The 18,836-nt window shown below is 39.8% G+C and overlaps 1 protein-coding gene across 8 annotated transcripts in view; it reads left to right on the forward strand.

The window, feature by feature from the left end:
- Positions 1 to 18,836, forward strand: part of camk2a (calcium/calmodulin-dependent protein kinase II alpha) — a 901,358-nt gene that overhangs the window by 429,378 nt on the left and 453,144 nt on the right. For all 8 annotated transcript variants that reach the window (XM_065287693.1, XM_065287692.1, XM_065287695.1 and 5 more), the window contains 3 exons: positions 1,217 to 1,311; positions 1,429 to 1,551; positions 1,964 to 2,047. In XM_065287693.1, coding sequence (XP_065143765.1) covers positions 1,217 to 1,311; positions 1,429 to 1,551; positions 1,964 to 2,047 — 302 coding nt within the window. The remainder of the gene's footprint in view (positions 1 to 1,216; positions 1,312 to 1,428; positions 1,552 to 1,963; positions 2,048 to 18,836) is intronic.

Genomic DNA, 18,836 nt, shown 5'->3' on the forward strand with positions numbered 1-18,836 from the left:
TTAACTGATTCAAGCAAAAATATTTTATTATATACTATAAAAAAATTACAACTCCAAACTAATCGAAAGAGTAAAAATGTAAGATGTTACGTTACATGAACAAATTCATAAGCTGCAAGTTCTGTCAACTTTTTACAGTGTACCTGTTATATAAACTAATAATATTAGCCTACAAGATTAGCAAGTCTTGTTGATTACATGAACAGGGTGGCGGAATTCCCAGGCTGAATTACTGTCTCAGTTCGCCACTGGTTAAACCACATGATGAGTGGTCATTCCAAGTGAAACAAAGACATTATTTGGTTTTAAAATCCATGTAAACAGATCAGAAAAGCAATTATATATATATAAGGGTTAGGCTTAAACATTCTGATATGCGCAGCACAAATACATGCAGCCACAGATGAGCTCCATCGCACATTTATTTTTTGTTCTTAACAACTTAGTTATGGATTATAAAGTGTAGTGTTGAGGGGTTTAAGAGGCACTTAATCAGGACTTAATATTGATAATAAAATAATACTGAATGGAAATTGAAAACACACACAACAATATGCTGTTATACTTCATATTACTCAAAGCTTGCATTCTGGTTGGTACATTGTTTTTGCACAGGCCTACTAAAGGGTTAATAGTACCACATGGTGATCAACAGTTCCTCTTTGCAAAAGTAAAAACCACCAACAATCAAGAATGCATGACTATGTTGTGTCATGGCTTTGCAATCAAAAAATGTCATCATAATGGAAGTCAATGGAGCAAAAACAGCCCAAAAAATAAATAAGGGAGAAAAAATAAATAAATCTGATACTGCACAAAAACGAACAATACATCAAAACCAATATTTTTACTAATCTTTGACATGCCCAAGAATGTGATAAAAGGTACACAAAAAATCCAGTCCATAATACATTCACTTTGTTTGTTTTTCCCTAAATCAGTGACATCACTAAAATCATGGAATTTTTGTAAACATTTAGTAGTTTTGATCATGAGGTTGATTGACAGATTTATGCAAAAAAGTGAAAACATATTAATCTAAACTTTTAGGGCTGTTTAATTTTGTGAATGTTTTCAGCCAAGAACAACACAAAAGGGTAGTGATTTTGAACAATGCAAACAGTGCATTTGTTAGTATAGCATTGTAAAGTCAATTTTAAATAAAAGGGCTCCTGGGAAACCTTATTTGACACTTTAATCTCATTTTCGACTTTAGGAGTGATTCTCTACATACTGCTCGTTGGCTACCCACCGTTCTGGGATGAAGACCAACATAGACTCTATCAGCAAATTAAAGCGGGGGCCTATGATGTAAGTCAAATCATTTTAATAACTTATTAATGATATCAAATTATAACAATTTATAACATCTTACCAGCATAACTGATTCATAGATCATCATATTTGGTTAATTTACTGCATCCACAGTTTCCATCACCTGAGTGGGACACAGTGACCCCTGAGGCAAAAGATCTAATTAATAAGATGTTGACTATGAATCCATCCAAACGCATCACTGCTGCAGATGCACTAAAGCACCCATGGATTTCAGTGAGTTCACAACTGAAGAATATTTTCTCATTTCTATTTATATTATTGTCTATAATGCCTTTAAATTTTGTTATTTTGTCAGCAAATTAATTTACTCACTATTGAATCATTATTTACATACCCTCATGTTGCACAAATTTTTATGTATATTTTATTTTTAAGTATATTATGGTCACTCTTTTCTATATAATGCAAGTGAAATGTGAGTAAAGCTTTTTATTAGAAAAGAATCCTGAAAGTACAAGTACAATTATCCAGGTCTTCTAAAACCATACATTAGCTTTCTGTAATTAAGTTGTTATTTACTGGTAATCTTCCTGTCATCTGATGCTATTAAAAAGTCATCAGTCATTTCAAAGCCATACAAAATAAACCTTGCTATATTTCATGATTCCCCTCTATGTGATTTCAGCATCGCTCCACTGTTGCATCTTGCATGCATAGACAGGAGACTGTTGAATGTTTGAAGAAATTCAATGCCAGAAGGAAACTCAAGGTGAGTTTATGTAAATGAAATTCTGAACTTTTTATTTATATTCTGAATGCAGACATTCTTCCTGTTGAGCTATAAACATGGTTAAATCCTTTCTTTCTGAGTTTGTGTAAAACTTGGAGCTGGAAAGGTAGTTTGTTTACAGAGAAAACTGCAGGGTTATTTTTGTAAGCTAAAACTAGAACGAAAGCGATGGATACAAATATTTTGTAAACTGAAATAAAATAATACAAAAATAAAAACTAGAAAAACTAAACTAACAACAGCTATTGAACTAATATAAAATAATAGTGATTAAAAATAGTTTTCGAAAGTAATAAGCTTTCACTCCAGTGCACATGTTTCAATTACAAGGCCCCCGGGCCAAATCTGGCCTGCGCAATGATATACGTTTTTAATTGATCTTGGCCTGCTTCAATTCAGAATGCGCAAACATGTGATCTCAGCGTCTCGCACGAGAGACCGCTCTAGTCCAGCACACTGACAAAATTCCAGCATTAGTGACAGTACAGACGATTTCAGCCACATCACTGTTCTTTTTATCAAAAACATGGCCTGTCAGCCAGAAAAAGTCAGGGTGTTTTTTGTCAGGTGTGAGTTTGTATTAGCCAAAGTTACTTAATTCAGAGCCTAAAGAAACAGAAGATTTAATGTTATATTCTTTCATTTTGGCTCATTCGATCTTGAATGTGTTGAAAAAATAAACTAACATTTGAGCTTGAAAGGCAGACATTTCAGGAAGTTCTTTCTGTGAAGTCAGAAGATAAGTGGTGTGTTTATCAATAATTGTCACAATAAGATGCACACGGAAATAAAGAGGCTATTATAAATAGTTCAAATCAAAGAGAAAAGACTAATGAATCAGTAAAGTCAAGATTTTTTAAAAACAATGAAATCATTCTTATATTAACAGATATATGCGGGACACATTGTTTCACATAATGCTTTAGGGACAGTGTTTTCATGGCAATCCTATAATCTGAGTTCCAAACTTGTAACAGTATAGTGCACACTAAGCTATCTGTATCTAGTTTAACTAAAGAAAGCACAAAAAAATGCTGACTACAGTAGTTAGTAATTATTCATTTTTGTTTGAGATTTGTTTTTGTGATGGCTGTTGAATAAGTTTAAGGATGCACTGTGAGGCTAAGGATCCATTTGCAGGCCTTTATTAGTAATACTCGTAGACAGACAGGTCAGGGTCAACGCCAGCAAACACAACAATGTTGGATAGGCAAGTATCATAGCAATAAACAGGCAAGAGGTCAGGTCAGGCAGCAAGCAATCACAACATCCAGACAAACAGATCAAAACAACAAACCGGGAATGAACAGACAGGATAAACGCTCGGTAGTGACAGCCGTGGGAAATCAAGACTTTGCACTTAGGTAAAGTATAAGTGAAGCTTGAATAGGCAGTTTGTAATGAGCCTCAGGTGGCAGTGTAATCAGTTCCAGTATGTGAGTTGTGGGAAATGTAGTCCGAATGGAATACCAATAATCGGGGGATGGCTCCCTCTGGTGGCAATCAGAAGGTGGAGCAGGCGCCTCATTCATGACAGAGCCCCCCCTGCGAGCGGCTCCTGAAGCTAGAATGCGTGCGACACCGGGTCTTCCACGAGGTCGAAGAGCCGGTTTGTCTGGGTGATTTCTGTGGAACTCAGAGGTGAGTGAAGGGTCAAGGATGTCCCCCGCCCTTTTCCAAGAGCGTTCCTCAGGGCCGTACCCCTCCAAGTTGACCAAATATTGTAAGGTACCTCCCCGGCATCTGGAATCAAGGAGATCATGGACTTGGTAAGCCTCCTCGCCCCCGATCAGCAGGGGCGGTGGACCTGATGGACCGGCTGCCTCCTCTCGCTCCCCTCTCGGATCACCAGCGGGCTATCAGCAGAGACACATGAAAAGTGGGAGAAATACGGTAAGTGGGGGGTAATGCCAATCTAAATGATACAGGGGTAATTTGACTAATGATTTTAAATGGACCCACATATCTGGGACTGAGTTTTGTGCAGAGAAGCTGGGGGTGGATGACTCGGGTGGATAACCATACCCATTGTCCAGGCTGATAATCAGGGTTGGCTCTGCTGTGTCGATCTGCTTGAATTTTCTGTCTTCTGATGGCTCTTTGAAGATAGTGATGTGCTTCGTTCCATGTTTCTCACAGCAGGTAGCTCTAACAACTGTTTACAATAAGGTAGCTCTAAGGGTTCACCGGACAATGGGAAGAAAGGTGGGTGAAATCCCACTATAAATTTGAATCTTGTGAGACCAGTGGGTTTGACAAGTGAGTGTTGTGCATATTCTGCCCACATGAGGTATCTGCTCTAGTCTGCTTGGTTCTGGTGACAATATGAATGAAGAAAGCGTGTGAGTTCTTGGTGTAATCTCTGTCTGACCGTTGGCTTGTGGATGGTAACCTGAAGTTAAATTGATATTAATGTGGAGCTGTTTAAAGAAGGCAGACCAGAGTGGGATGTAAACTGGGGCCCCCTGTCGAAAACAATGTGTTTGGGCAGTCCATAAAAGTGAAACACATAGTTCCAAAAAGTATTGGCAGTTTCAAAGGCTGTAGGTAGTTTGGGCAAGGGGACAAGATGGCAGGCTTTAGAGAAACGATCAATGACTGTTAAAATGACTGTATGATTGTTGGATTTGTGCAGATTCATGACAAAGTCCATAGCTATATGAGACCAGGGTCATTGAGGAATGGGAAGTGGCTGTAACAAACCAGTGGGAAGTTGATGTGAAGTTTTAGTGATTTTGCAGACAGACCAGCGGGCCACTAAAATGTATTCTGGGTAATGTTAATGGTACTCTCAGGATTCCGGTGTGATCGACTGCACTTTTTGTTTGTTTACCTTTTGTCTCTCACGTGTGCACTCTCTGTCTCCTCCCTTCTCGTTATCCCTAATTGTTTTCACAGCTGTCTTGCGTTTGTCTCTCTCTATTTAATGTCCAGTTGTTCTGTTCTCCTTGCGTGCTCGTTGGTTTCCTCCGGGGGCTCGTTGCCGTGTGTGGATAGGCTCTTGTTTTTGTTGGTCTTTGTTTTGTTTATTCCTTTTGTTTCACATCCAGGACTCAGCTGAGATCTGTGTGAAGCCCTCGGATCGCGTGTCCTCTCTCCTGCTCTTTCGTTTCTCGGTTGGTCTCCTCCTCTTAGCGGATTATATCCTCGTGGATGTTTTCCCTCACCCGCAGTCAGAGTGTCTCGCCTTCAGACTAGAGCTGACTTCTTTGTGCTCTCTCGGTACTGTGCCATCCTGTGTACTTTGTCTCTCTCTCTTCCTTGCTCACCGGTGTGTTTTGCTTTTAGACTGGATCCGGTTGAGCGCTTTTTGGATTACTGCAAACCAAGTGACGATTGTGTTAAAGAACACCCCAAGACCCATCGTGGATTGCCGCACACCGAGTGACGATTGTGTTAAAGAACAACCCGAGACCCATTGTGAATTACCGCCAAACCGAGTAACGATTGTGTTAAAGTACACCCCGAGACCCTTTGTGGATTACTGATACCTGAGTGACTTTTGTGTTATAGTACATCTGAGATCTGTGTGGAGTTTTGCTCTGTTTCTCGCTACCTGCTCTTTTCAAAAAAATCTTATTTGCATCAGATTCCCCAGTCTTGTTCCTTACAGAACGAACGCGCCACACATGGAGTCTGCAAATGAGGATTCTGTACAAGCGGCTTTGGTCCAGCAAGGGGCAAGATTAGACCAGCACTCCTCTTTACTTACGGAGGCTTCTCATGATTTCAGCTGCTATCTGGTCGACTTACTGAGATCCACAACAGATTGGAACAGGTGGCTCAGGTCATCGGGGAGAGAGGAGCATCCACATCATCAGCTTTGAGTACCAGCGGATTTGACAGAGAACCCCAGGCAGTTAACCCGCCCAACTATGATGGAAACACCAAGACTTGCAGAGCCTTCTTATCTCAGTGCTCCCTTGTTTTCGGGCTCCAGCCTTGGAGATATGCTGCAGAGTCTTCTAAAGTAGCATATCTCCTCTCTCTTCTAACTGGCAGACCGCGGGACTGGGGAATGGCATTTTGGGACGCTAAACACCCCTGTTGTGTGTCTTTCGAGTCTTTCTGCTCTGAGATCATCAAACTCTTCAACTGGTCAGTACAGGGTGATCTAGCTGCGGCCGAACTTACCCACCTCGTCCAGGGGAGATCATCTGTGACAGATAACGCGATAGATTTTCGGACCCTCGCCGTGTCTAGCGGGTGGAACGACGCAGCTCAGAAAGCTCAATTTTTAAGAGGTCTTGGTGAAAGAATTCAGGATGAAATCGTGTCTCATGACCTTCCCGTCTCCCTGGAGGCTGCCATCGATCTGGCTCTCCAAGTCGAGGCTCGTCACCGGCAGAGGAGGGTTCGTCACTCTTTTCTACATCTTTCCTCCGACCCCTCACTGTGTGGAAGTGACGACACCCCTACACCATCTCCCTCCTCAGTAGAGCCAATGCAACTGGGTCGGCTCCGGCTTACCGCAGAGGTAAAACAACATCATCTCATCAGCGGCCTATGTCTCTACTGTGATAAACCGGAGCATAAGGCTCTGAACTGTCCGTTAAAAGGGTCTGCCCGCCGGTAGCTCCGAGAGTATCGGTGAGCGTTTCTCAGATCAACTCTTCTCTCGGATCTCGGACCTTACTGGCTGTCTCCCTCCATCATGATAACCATGTGTTTCACTCTCAGGCTTTGCTGGATTCCGGTGCCGAGGCGAGTTTCATGGACATTTCTCTAGCTGAGTCTTGGGGCATCCCTGCTGTGCCTCTCTCTGAGAATTTTTCTGCATTTACGTTGTTAACCAAACATAATCCTCACGTTGATTGGCAGAATAGTCTTGTCCTGTCCTGGTCATTGTCTTGTCTTGGTCCTGCCCCTTCTGGTCCTGTTTGTCCTGTTTTACAGATTCCTGTGGTAGATGTCTCAGGGGTCCCGGCGGAGTACTCTGATCTTCACCGGGTGTTCAGTAAGGCTTGAGCTACGTCCCTACCTCCTCACCGATCGTATGATTGTGAAATCAAACTCCTCTCAGGTACTTGTCCGCCTAAGGGTCGTGTTTTTTCCCTTTCTGGTTCTGAACGAGAGGCTATGTATAAGTACATTAACGAAGCTCTTGCCGCCGGTCTCATTCGCAGCTCCTCCTCCCCCACTGGGGCAGGTTTTTTTTGTTAAGAAGAAAGACGGTTCCCTTCGCCCTTGTATTGATTATAGAGGGTTAAACGACATTACTGTTAAGAATAAATACCCTTTACCTTTAATGTCTACTGCCTTCGAATTACTACAGGCAGCTTGTGTCTTCATCAAGTTAGATCTGCGCAACGCTAATCACTTGGTGCGCACTAAGGAGGGTGATGAGTGGAAGACAGCATTTAATACCCCTTCGGGACACTGGGAATACTCCGTTTTACCATTCGGCCTAGCGAACGCTCCCGCTGTCTTCCAGATTATGGTAAATGAAGTGTTGGGAGACATGATTAACAAATTTGTCTTCGTGTATCTAGATGACATTCTCATCTTCTCCTCTTCTATGCAGGTACACACCCAACATGTTCGCCTAGTCTTACAACGGTTATTGGAAAATCAGTTATTTGTTAAGGCAGAGAAGTGCTAATTCCACAAGGAGTCGGTTACGTTCTTGGGTTTTGTTATTGCTGCTGGAGAGATTTGTCCCGATCCTGCTAAGATCAAGGTGGTCGCTGATTGGCCATTACCCGACACGCGTAAGGATTTACAGCGATTTCTGGGTGTCGCCAATTTCTACCGGCGTTTCATCAGATATTTTGGTCAGATCACTAAACCCCTTACTGCTCTTACCTCCACTAAAGTAAGTTTAGTGGCGGTAAGAGCAGTAAGGCGTTTAGAACGTCAAGAACGTAATTGGTTCTAAGAACGTCAAACCCGCTGCTCTCTCCCGTCTGTTCGGTGGCTCAGAGTCCGAGCGTTCCGAGACCATTTTCCCGTAGGGGAGGGTGGTCGGGGCTATCATCTGGGGCATCGAACAGGGGGTGAGGGAGGCTGGACGAGGGGTGGAAGTTTCAGAGGGGTGTCCGGTGGGTCGTCTGTGAGTTCCGGAGGCGGTACGCTCCGATGTTGTCCTGTGGTGTCACGAATCCAGGTTTGTCGGCCAACCTTGAGTTCGGAGAACTTCAACATTTTTGGTGGCCCGCTATGGGTTCTGACGTCAGACAGTTTGTATTAGCCTGTCAGGTTTGTGCTTGTAATAAAGCCTCTCATCAACCACCCGTTGGTCTGCTTAAACCATTGCCCATACCCTCACGCCCCTGGTCTCACATAGCCCTTGATTTTGTCACCGGCTTACCAGCATCTGATGGTAACACTGTTATTTTGACTGTGTTGGATCATTTCTCTAAAGCGGTCCATTTCATTCCATTGCCCAAACTCCCTTCTGCCAAAGAGATGGCTCAGGTTCTGATCAATCACGTTTTTCGTTTACATGGTCTTCCAACTGACGTGTTTTCAGATAGGGGTCCTCAGTTCATCTCGCGATTCTTACAGGAGTTTTGTGAACAGATCGGCGCCACCGCCAGCTTGTCTTCTGGTTATCATCCGCAGACCAACGGACAATGTGAAGGGGCTAATCAGGATCTCGGTCGTACGCTCCGCTGTCTGTCGTCCCGTTATCCGAACTCAATGTGCCTACAGCTTCCCTGTGTCGAGTACTCTCATAATTCTCTCCCCGCTTCCTCGACTAATCTGTCTCCGTTTGAAGCCTCTATCGGTTTTCAACCTCCCCTGTTCCCATCACAGGAACCCGATGCAGCGGTTCCGTCTGCTCTAGCTTTTGTCCAAAGGTGCAAACGCACTTGGAGGAGAGTTAGAACACTCTTATTACAAAGCTCCAGATGAACCAAAGCTGCGGCTGACCATCACCGGCGACCTCCTCCTCATTATGTCTGTGGACAAAAGGTTTGGCTTTTTTCCAAGGATCTGCCTCTCCGCGAGTTATCTCGTAAGATTGCTCCGCGATTCCTTGGGCCATTCAGTATTGTCAAGGTCGTCAGTCCAGTGACAGTTAAGCTTAAGTTACCTCTCTCTCTTGGTCGGGTTCACCCTGTTTCCATGTATCCAAGGTTAAACCTGTGATTTTTGCCTCCATTAATCCCCCCGTCTCTGCACCCAACCCCCCCGCCCCTCTACTAGTGGATGGTACTCCTGGCTATTCGGTCAGGAAGTTACTAGATGTTCGCCGCAGGGGCAGAGGTTTTCAGTATCTTGTGGACTGGGAGGGATACGGTCCGGAGGAAAGGTGTTGGGTACCGGCTCGGGACATTCTGGATCCCGGTTTGATCGAGGACCTCCGCCGACGACAGGGTGAGTCCCCTCCCAGGCCCATCTAGTGCCGGCCTTGGGGGGGTACTGTCAGGATTCCGGTTTGATCGACTGCACTTTTTGTTTGTTTACCTTTTGTCTCTCACATGTGCACTCTCTGTCTCCTCCCTTCTCGTTATCCCTGATTGTTTTCACATCTCGCGTTTGTCTCTCTCTATTTAATGTCCAGTTGTTCTGTTCTCCTTTCACGTTCCTTGGTTTCCTCCGGGTGCTCCTTGCCGTGTGTTGATCGGCTCTTGTTGGTCTTTGTTTCGCCTCCAGGACTCGGCTGAGATCTGTGTGAAGCCCTCGGATCGCGTCTCCTCTCTCCTGCTCTTTCGTTTCTCGGTTGGTCTCCTCCTCCCAGCGGATTATATCCTTGTGGATGTTTACCCTCACCCGCAGTCAGCGTGTCTCGCCTTCAGACTAGAGCTGACTTCTTCGTGCTTTCTCTGTACTGTGCCATCCTGTGTACTTTGTCTCTCTCTCTTCCTTGCTTACCGGTGTGTTTTGCTTTTAGACTGGATCCGGTCGAGTGCTTTTTGGATTACTGCAAACCAAGTGACGATTGTGTTAAAGAACACCCCGAGACACATCGTGGATTACTGCAAACCGAGTAACGATTGTGTTAAAGAACACCCTGAGACCCATCGTGGATTACCGCCAAACCGAGTGACGATTGTGTTAAAGTACACCCCAAGACCCTTTGTGGATTACTGATACCTGAGTGACTTTTGTGTTATAGTACATCTGAGATCTGTGTGGAGTTTTGCTCTGTTTCTCGCTACCTGCTCTCTTCAAATAAATCTTATTTGCATCAGATTCCCTAGTCTTGTTCCTTACAGGTACCTGTTATACCGGGATGTCCTGCACCTGGTGATGCATGAAGGTGTTCGAGCAGGACATGATGTAAAGTTTCTGGCACAATTTTTTTTGACTGTGGACAGTTTTCAGGAGGAGGAGAAAGAGCGTTTGCCTGTTCAATTTCTGTCATGATGTCCCATTGGACCGGAGCAAGGATTAATGCTTCAGGGAGGATGTTTTCAGTAGGTTTGTGTATACTGGAATCATTGTGGAGACGAAAGAGGGCATCTGCTTTAGTGTTCTTTGATCCTGGTCGATATAATATGGTAAACTGAAATCTTCTGAAGAACATAGCCCATCTTGCCTGTTGTGTGTTCATTCAATTCAATTCAATTTTATTTAAATAGTGCTTTTCACAATTGGTGATTGTTTCAAAGCAGCTTTACATTAATAGAAGCAGTGAAAAGCACAGAAAAACGACAGATAGCACAACACAATACACGATAGCACAAGCAGATAAATTTGCTGCGGCTATGAATAACATTATAAGCGTGTGTATTACATTTGTTTTTGAAAGTTTTTGCCTGACTCATGGTTTGCTGCACATATGTAAACGAGTAAGGAGAGATTAAAAATATTTCTTAAGAATTTTAATAACATTTACCATGCTTTGAAGTGTTGACGAAAATGAGGATTTAGTTTATTTATTTATTGGGTTGTACAAACTATCTATTGTGAGATGAGTACCATTACTAAAACAAATTATGTGAATGCCTTGTTAAAGAGAAAAGTTTTAAGTCTAGATTTAAAGGTATCTACTGTCTCTGATTTTCGGACGTCGGTTGGTAAATCATTCCATAGCTTAGGGGCTAAGTAGGAAAAGGATCTTCCACCTTTAGACACTTTTGATATTTTAGGGATAATTAAGAGACCAGAATTTTGCGACCGCAGTGCACGTGAAGGATTGTATTCTGATAGTAATTCTCTAAGATATGAGGGTGCTAGGCTATTTAAGGCTTTGTAGGTGATTAGTGATATTTTAAATTGTATGCGATATTTAACTGGTAGCCAGTGTAAAGATGCCAGAATTGGACTTATGTGGTCATACTTCTTAGATCGAGTAAGCACTCTTGCAGTAGCGTTTCAAACTAGCTGAAGCTTGTTTACCTGATTTGCATGGCATCCCCCGAGTAGCGAGTTACAATAGTCTATTCTAGAGGTCATAAAAGCATGGATAAGCTTTTCTGCATCTGATGCAGACAGTATATGGCGTATTTTTGAGATATTTCTAAGATGGAAGAATGCTGTGCGGCAGACATTGCTGATATGACTATCGAAGGATAAGTTGCTGTCGAACATCACACCTAAGTTCCTAACCGAGGAAGATGGCACCACAGTGCAGCCATCTATGTGCAACTTGTAATCTGACATATTATGTTTGCAGCGATTCGGTTCAATAATAAGTATCTCCGTCTTATTGGAGTTGAGCTTAAGAAAGTTATGTGCCATCCAGTCACTAACATCGTAAATGCAGTCTGTTAGCTTAGAAAACATGTGTGTTTCGCTGGGATGTAAGGAGATGTAAAGCTGGGTATCATCCGCATAGCAGTGAAAACTTATGTTATGTTTCCTGATAATGTCTCCTAGGGGTAACATATATAACGAGAACAGGATAGGACCTAAAACTGATCCCTGCGGTACACCGTATTTAACCAGGGAGTGATATGACTCTTCCTCATTTACATAAACAAAGTGATAGCGATTGGTTAGATACGACCTAAACCAGCCTAGCGCCTCACCACTGATACCAACATAGTTTTCCAGTCTATTGAGTAAGATTGTGTGATCTATTGTGTCAAAGGCTGCACTTAGGTCTAGTAATATAAGAATTGAGATTTCACCACGATCGGATGTTAATAGAAGGTCATTTGTAACTCTAAGCAGCGCTGTCTCTGTGCTATGGTGGGGCCTGAATCCTGATTAGAACTTTTCATACGTACTATTATTTGTCAAGAATGTGCATAACTGGCTTGCCACTACCTTTTCTAATATTTTCGAAAGAAAAGGGAGATTTGAGATTGGTCTAAAGTTATAAAGTTCTCCCTGATCAAGCTGTGTTTTTTTAATCAGCGGTTTAATAACTGCTAGTTTGAAAGCTGTTGGAACGTATCCTATTTCTAGCGATGAGTTAAAGATATTTAGTACCGGGGTTGACACTACAGGGAATACCTCTTTAAGTAGTTTTGTGGGAACGGGGTCTAATATACAGGACGATGATTTGGATGATGTGACTAGTTTAGAGAGCTCATCTATTGTAGTAGGTTTAAATGAATCAAGATATTTGTATGGTAATCTAGTGTTTAGTGAATTAATGGGTAGAGTGGTGGCTGCTTGGGTACAGATGTGGCCTTTAAAAATGCGCGTTTTCTCCTGCGGCATTCGCCAAATCGTCTCGCGGAGTCACGCAGAATTCTGCAAGTGTTTTTTGGGGGGGGGGTACTTTCCCTTTTCCCTTAATGTGTTTCGCTTCACAGAAAATCCACCAGGTGGCGCATAAAAAACTAAATTTTTATATGCGTTGTCATTGCGGTTGTTTCCAGAAGTTAATAAGGGCATTGCTGAATATTTAACATTTCTATTAAAACAGCAAAGTGACGTCAACCCCTTCTTGCCAGCATAACAGCGCATACATATATTAAGATGACTGTACGTGCAATGGGCATTTATACTAAGTGCAACAAAGAATTTAGTGTGAGCCTAATACACTTAACTCTATTTACAATGAATATCTTAATTATTTGTGTTGTCGAATTTTGACACCGTTTTATTGTTTGTTCATAATATTAATAATTATGTCAGTTTTTCTAAAAGTATTAATATTTTAAAGAGATTCATGTGGTATAAAAAACATGTTTGAAAGTTATAAATGTTGTAGAAATATATTAGTATTATTGTTCTTAATATATTAAGAACAATAATATGACACATGTATATTGCGCTAAATTGCTTTACATATGGAAAGAGGAATTCTTCTCAACCACCACCAATAAAGTTTAAAAAATATTCTTTAGAAAAACGGCGTTTAAACTAACACAGTCTCACCCCATGTCGTCAATATTTGACGACACTTGACCATTCGTCATATGTTGACGCGAAGGGTATACCTTTCGCGTCATTTTTTGACGAACTGGGGACTTCAATACTATTACGTCCGTTGCATTCTCTTTCCTATTTTCTTACCATTTTCGCGTCGGTTTAGGGTTAGATTACGCAAAATTAAACAGTGTACGCGAAATTAAACAGTTGTCACCTGGCGTTGGGGTTAGAGTTAGGTATGCGAAATGAAACAGTTGTCACCTGGCGTTGGGGTTAGAGTTAGGTTTGGGTAGGGATGTCATTATGTAAATCTAACCCTAAACCGACGCGAAAATGGTATGAAAATAGGAAAGAGAATGCAACGAACGTAATAGTATTGAAGTCCCCAGTTCGTCAAAAAATGACGCGAAAGGTATACCCTTCGCGTCAACATATGACGAATGGTCAAGTGTCGTCAAATATTGACGACATGGGGTGAGACCCACGCAGAGCGAACAAGAAAACATGGGCCTATGCTTACATACTGTACAGTGGGCATATGATATCTTTATTTAGTTTTACATATTTAAAACTTTAATAATACCTTTCTTGCGCATATAGGCAGTCAGTGTTATGATTTTTTTAATCCTTTCAGCCGTTATTCATAACAGTAAAAATATTCAGTGGCTTTGTAAATATATTACTAAAATAATGGATTAAAGTAACTTTATAAAATCTCTTAATGTCACTTATGTATTTTTTAGTTGGTCAAAACAAAATAAATGGCTAGAAATACAACAGACATTTTAATTTAAAATGTACATATATTATAGGCGTATATTATAGGTCCTTCCAGATATCTTATCTCAGACGTTCGCAGTCAACACTTTTAAAACTTATTTATATAAAATCTAATTTATAAATTAAAAAACAAAGTTCTAAGTTAAGACAATAATAAATATGTTTATTTTTATTGAAAGAAAAACGTAGAAAATGTTATTATGGGTATAGTTGATGCAAATAAAGTGTGCAGTATACAAAAAATGCAAACAAATTATTTCTAAAAGTGGCAAGATTTAAAACAAAATAAAGGTGGTATAAAGAAAGACATGAGAAAAGTAGAGGTATGCAAAAGAGCACAGTTTAGTTATTGCTAATTAAAGCGGTTTTATACACCTTGATTTACTGATTTATTACAGAAAATTGTTGTCAGAAGCAAAGCTATTGTACAAAGCATCTTTATATGTATGTTTTAAAGTTAAAAATGTTGTAAAAAATATATTAGTATTCTTTTATATTAAGAATAACAATATGATAAATTTATATTGCGCTAAAATGCAATATACATTATTCTGCAATATAAATTATTCTCAACCACCACCAATAAAGTTTAAACATTATTCTTTAGAAGATTAGAAGAAAAAAATGGCGTTTAAACCCGTGTTGCGTGGAGCGAACAAGAAAACATATGCTTACATGCTCATTCGGCATATGATATCTTTTTTATTTAGTTTTAAAGTTTTAAAAGTGGCAAAAAAGTTCTTAAAATCTAATGAATACTGGTTTTGTAAAATGTATATAACTGCAGATGCGTGGGATCCGGGCAGGTATCCTTTTCCTCCAGACCTTGACGCATGGTCGCGGGAAGGCGAGAAATATATATTTTTTAAGTAAAAATATTTTGCACAATTGATATATTACTTATGAATATTTTAGGAAATTATTTTTGACACACGTAGGTTATTACGTGTATTTTTGGTTTTTATTTCATTACTGTCTGTGCCTATCCGTGGCCTCATCCGAGCGCACTTTCTTTGCCTTGCGTCTTTTGAAGACATTGGTACGCAGCACCATGACCCAGAAAAGACTCACACACCTTTCCCTGATGCATGCCCACACATAAATACTGAACTCCCTGGACATTCGTCCCCTAGCTCATGAGAGACTTTGGAATCTCTATTATACAACCGGCGCAATGCGCGACACGAGTTTTTTCTGCTCGAGTAAAGAGCGCGTTGATAATATGCGTATTAACGGAATGACAACGCGGGTTTGTTTATTACATACATGGATGCGCAGCAGCACAAAAACGCTTTTTAATATGAAAAATTAAAGGATTAAAATGTAACAGATTATTATTGAGTCTCTTGGACATAAATGATGACCAATTATGAGACGTTAGAAGGCTTAAAGAGCTGCTTCATCTGTAGCTAAGTAAATAAATGCTTTGCTTTAAACAAATGCATCTACTTTTAAATGTTTTTTTTTAATGCTACCCAACGGATTTATTGTATATAATGACTCTGTACCTGTCGATATGGTGAGATGAGAAAACATTTTAAGTAATGCTTTAAAAAAACATTTCGCTGTCCAAGTGCTGAAATGGCTCTCCACACGTTTGTAAATTCTTTATCTTTTGTTTGTAACAAATAAAGTATTTTTACAGTACAAACCTTATATAATTCTAAAAATGTAATTATACACCATGTATTTCTTTATAAAAGTATACAATATCAGAACTAAACCCATCATTACTTTTGTTCAAATTACGAATTATTTATAAGTTTAAAAAAGACAGTAATAGTACTATTTAGTAAAAAAAAAGATCTATATAAAAATATACTAGGTATGTTAATGTGAGAATATTTTACATCTGTTAATCGACGTGTGATCCTAACTTAAAAACGAAAGTAAAATATGTTCGTCCGCATGGACATTGAAAATTGTTAAGTTTAATTAATATTATATGTTGTTATAATATTATATGTTGTATGTAAATTGTAACGAAAGTAATTCCCCCTGGTATAAGTATTTTTGTTTCTGATTAATAGCGCATATTCATCTGAGAACTGATGATGTCGGTGTGTTTCAGACCCTGGCTGTGTGCCCTGAAGTGTATATGACAATAAAGTAGTAAAGCTCAATGTATTTATTTTTAAAATGTATTTTAAATAGGCCTATAGGCTCATAGGTTTTTTGGTTAAAAAAATTCACAGCACCCTCTGTTCAAAATGACTTCCAGCGGCCCTGCCTTGACGCTTTGTGTGTTCGACTTTAAATGGTGCGGCGCTGACTGGTCGGCGTATGACATCAGAGTACCGCGAGAGCAAAGGTAAAGTCGGACCATTTGTAACATTTCGACTTGCTCTCGCGGTACTTTGATGTCTTCTTTGCCGAACTGTCTGCGCAGCGCCACATAGAAACGCCCTTTGACTCTTTAAGGCAAAGTACCAGCAACATGAGAAGTGGTGGCACGCAAAAGAAAGTGAAGGTACACAGTACGCTAAAATATAAAGTGTCTGTACTGCGAGCACTGGTTTAGTTATTTACATCGTGAGTTGCTCTTTCACCATTGTGCATATATTGCGCTCAAAATTATTTAGAAATGGAAAAAATGAATTCTTCTCAACTACCACCAATAAAGTTTTAAAATTCTTCTTTAGAAAAACAGCATTTAAACCCACGTGCACCGAACAAGAAAACGTATGCTTACATACAGTCCGTGTATGATATCTTTTTTATTTAGTTTTACATATTTTTATTTATATGCATTTAATAATAGTCTACCGTAAGGTCATAATGTACACACTGTTAAAAATTATTCAGTGGCTTTGTAAATATCTCTTAAATAAATGATTAAAGTAACTTATTAAAATCTCTTAATGCAGTTATGCGATTTTTTTAGTTGGAAAATAAATTACTAAAAATAGAACAGATATTTTGTGTAAAATGTACATATATTATTTGATGTGTACGCCTTAATAATATAAGTATTACATTTACAGATTATTTTAGTCAATATATTTAAAAAGGTCAGAGTAATATATTTAAGTTTTTAAAACTGTAATAATTTCATATTTCAAATTATTATTATTTCTATTTGACATAAAAATGTGTAAGTTTTACGCCTAACTTGAAGTATGATTTACTTATATTTTCACATTGATATTATTTGAGTAAATGTAGGCAAAAAATAAATTAATAATAAGTAGAAAAAATGTCAATTTTAAACAATCACATAGCCAACGGTTTTTAATCAGCAACAAAGAAACTGCGCATTTTGCCGATGACAAACACCTCAGAAACTCCTTGAATTTATGAATATTTACACTCACAATATGATTTTATTTCCTTAGTACAAAAGTATAACATATTATACAAATTCTCAGTGAAATGTATTAAACACCATTGCATACTTTTTATCGTGTTTCATACCATGTAAAGGGAAACATGATAATATAAAAAGTAGCCTACTGTTCAGTAATGCAGAAAAGCGCAACACAACCATGTTAAAGCTATTAAAACGTTCAGATGCAAAAATGAACTAAATGTAAAATTAGATTAACTAGTTAATGATATTGCGTAAATGCGCTCGGTCTCTTAAAAGGTCTTCGCGAATTATTTTGTTATAAGACTCGATTATCATACATCACGTCTCTTCTACTGTAAGTACACGGAAAAAATAAGACAAATGATGCGCGTTTGAGTCTGATTTTTATGAAGAATATGTGACTGTTTATGTAACTGGCAAAAGAAAACTTCGCCAACAAAATGTTTGCCAAAAAGCATGCATTTGTATGACATCAAAGTCTATCGCCTAAACATCGATAATCCGTGTCATGTTACTTCAATATCATACAGTATACGCTCAGCATGAAGTCGAGCACACACATTGTCGTCAGTATGGCCTACATGAAACACGCCTGCCCTCTACAGGTTTTTATATTTCCTGTGTCCCCAACCGAACCCCCCTTCTGCGGGATCTCGCAGAATTTCGGAAGTCTCCGCGGCATTCTGCTCTCAGAGACGCGCATTTTTAAAGGCCACATCTGTAGCTACGATGTTTTCCCTAATAGCCGTAATTTTGTTAGAAAAGAAGTTCATGAAATCATTACTATTGTGTTGAAGTTTACTATTGGTTTCTGTTTGTTCTTTGTTTCTGGTCAGTTTCGCAACTGTTTTAAAGAGGAAACGAGGGTTGTTATGATTTTTTTACGGAGATAGGTAAATCTGGCAGTTTTAATAGCCTGTCTGTAGTGTTTAACACTCTCTTTCCATGCAGCACGCCATACCTCCAACTTTGTGCTTCTATAATTTCTTTCCATTTTTCTAGCTGCCTTTTTAAGGGCTGTGGTGTGATGGTCATACCATGGAGCTGGCAGTTTTTCTTTAATTCCCTTTTTTCGAATGGGAGCAACGGCATCCAATGTGTTAGAACAGACATTGTTCAGGTTTTCTATTACAATATCTAGATCGTCACAGTTATCTGCTACCTGTTTCATTTGGAACAGGTCTGGAAGAGTGCTAATAAAGCTATCTTTAGTGGTGTAAATTATTGTTCTGGCTAGTCGGTAGCATGTTGTGGATCGAGTGATCTTATCTAGAAGTACAGTGCATGACACAAGGCAATGGTCAGAAACTGCATCTCTCTGAGGTGATATTTCGATGTCATTAACATTGAGCCCGAGTGACAGAATTAAGTCTAATGTGTGCTTATGAGTATGCCATGGGCCCTGTCACGTTTTGTCTAATATTGAAGAACTCAAACTTGAAGAATTCAGAATATCCA

Source organism: Paramisgurnus dabryanus, chromosome 18 (assembly GCF_030506205.2).
Source record: "Paramisgurnus dabryanus chromosome 18, PD_genome_1.1, whole genome shotgun sequence".
NCBI lineage: Eukaryota > Metazoa > Chordata > Actinopteri > Cypriniformes > Cobitidae > Paramisgurnus > Paramisgurnus dabryanus.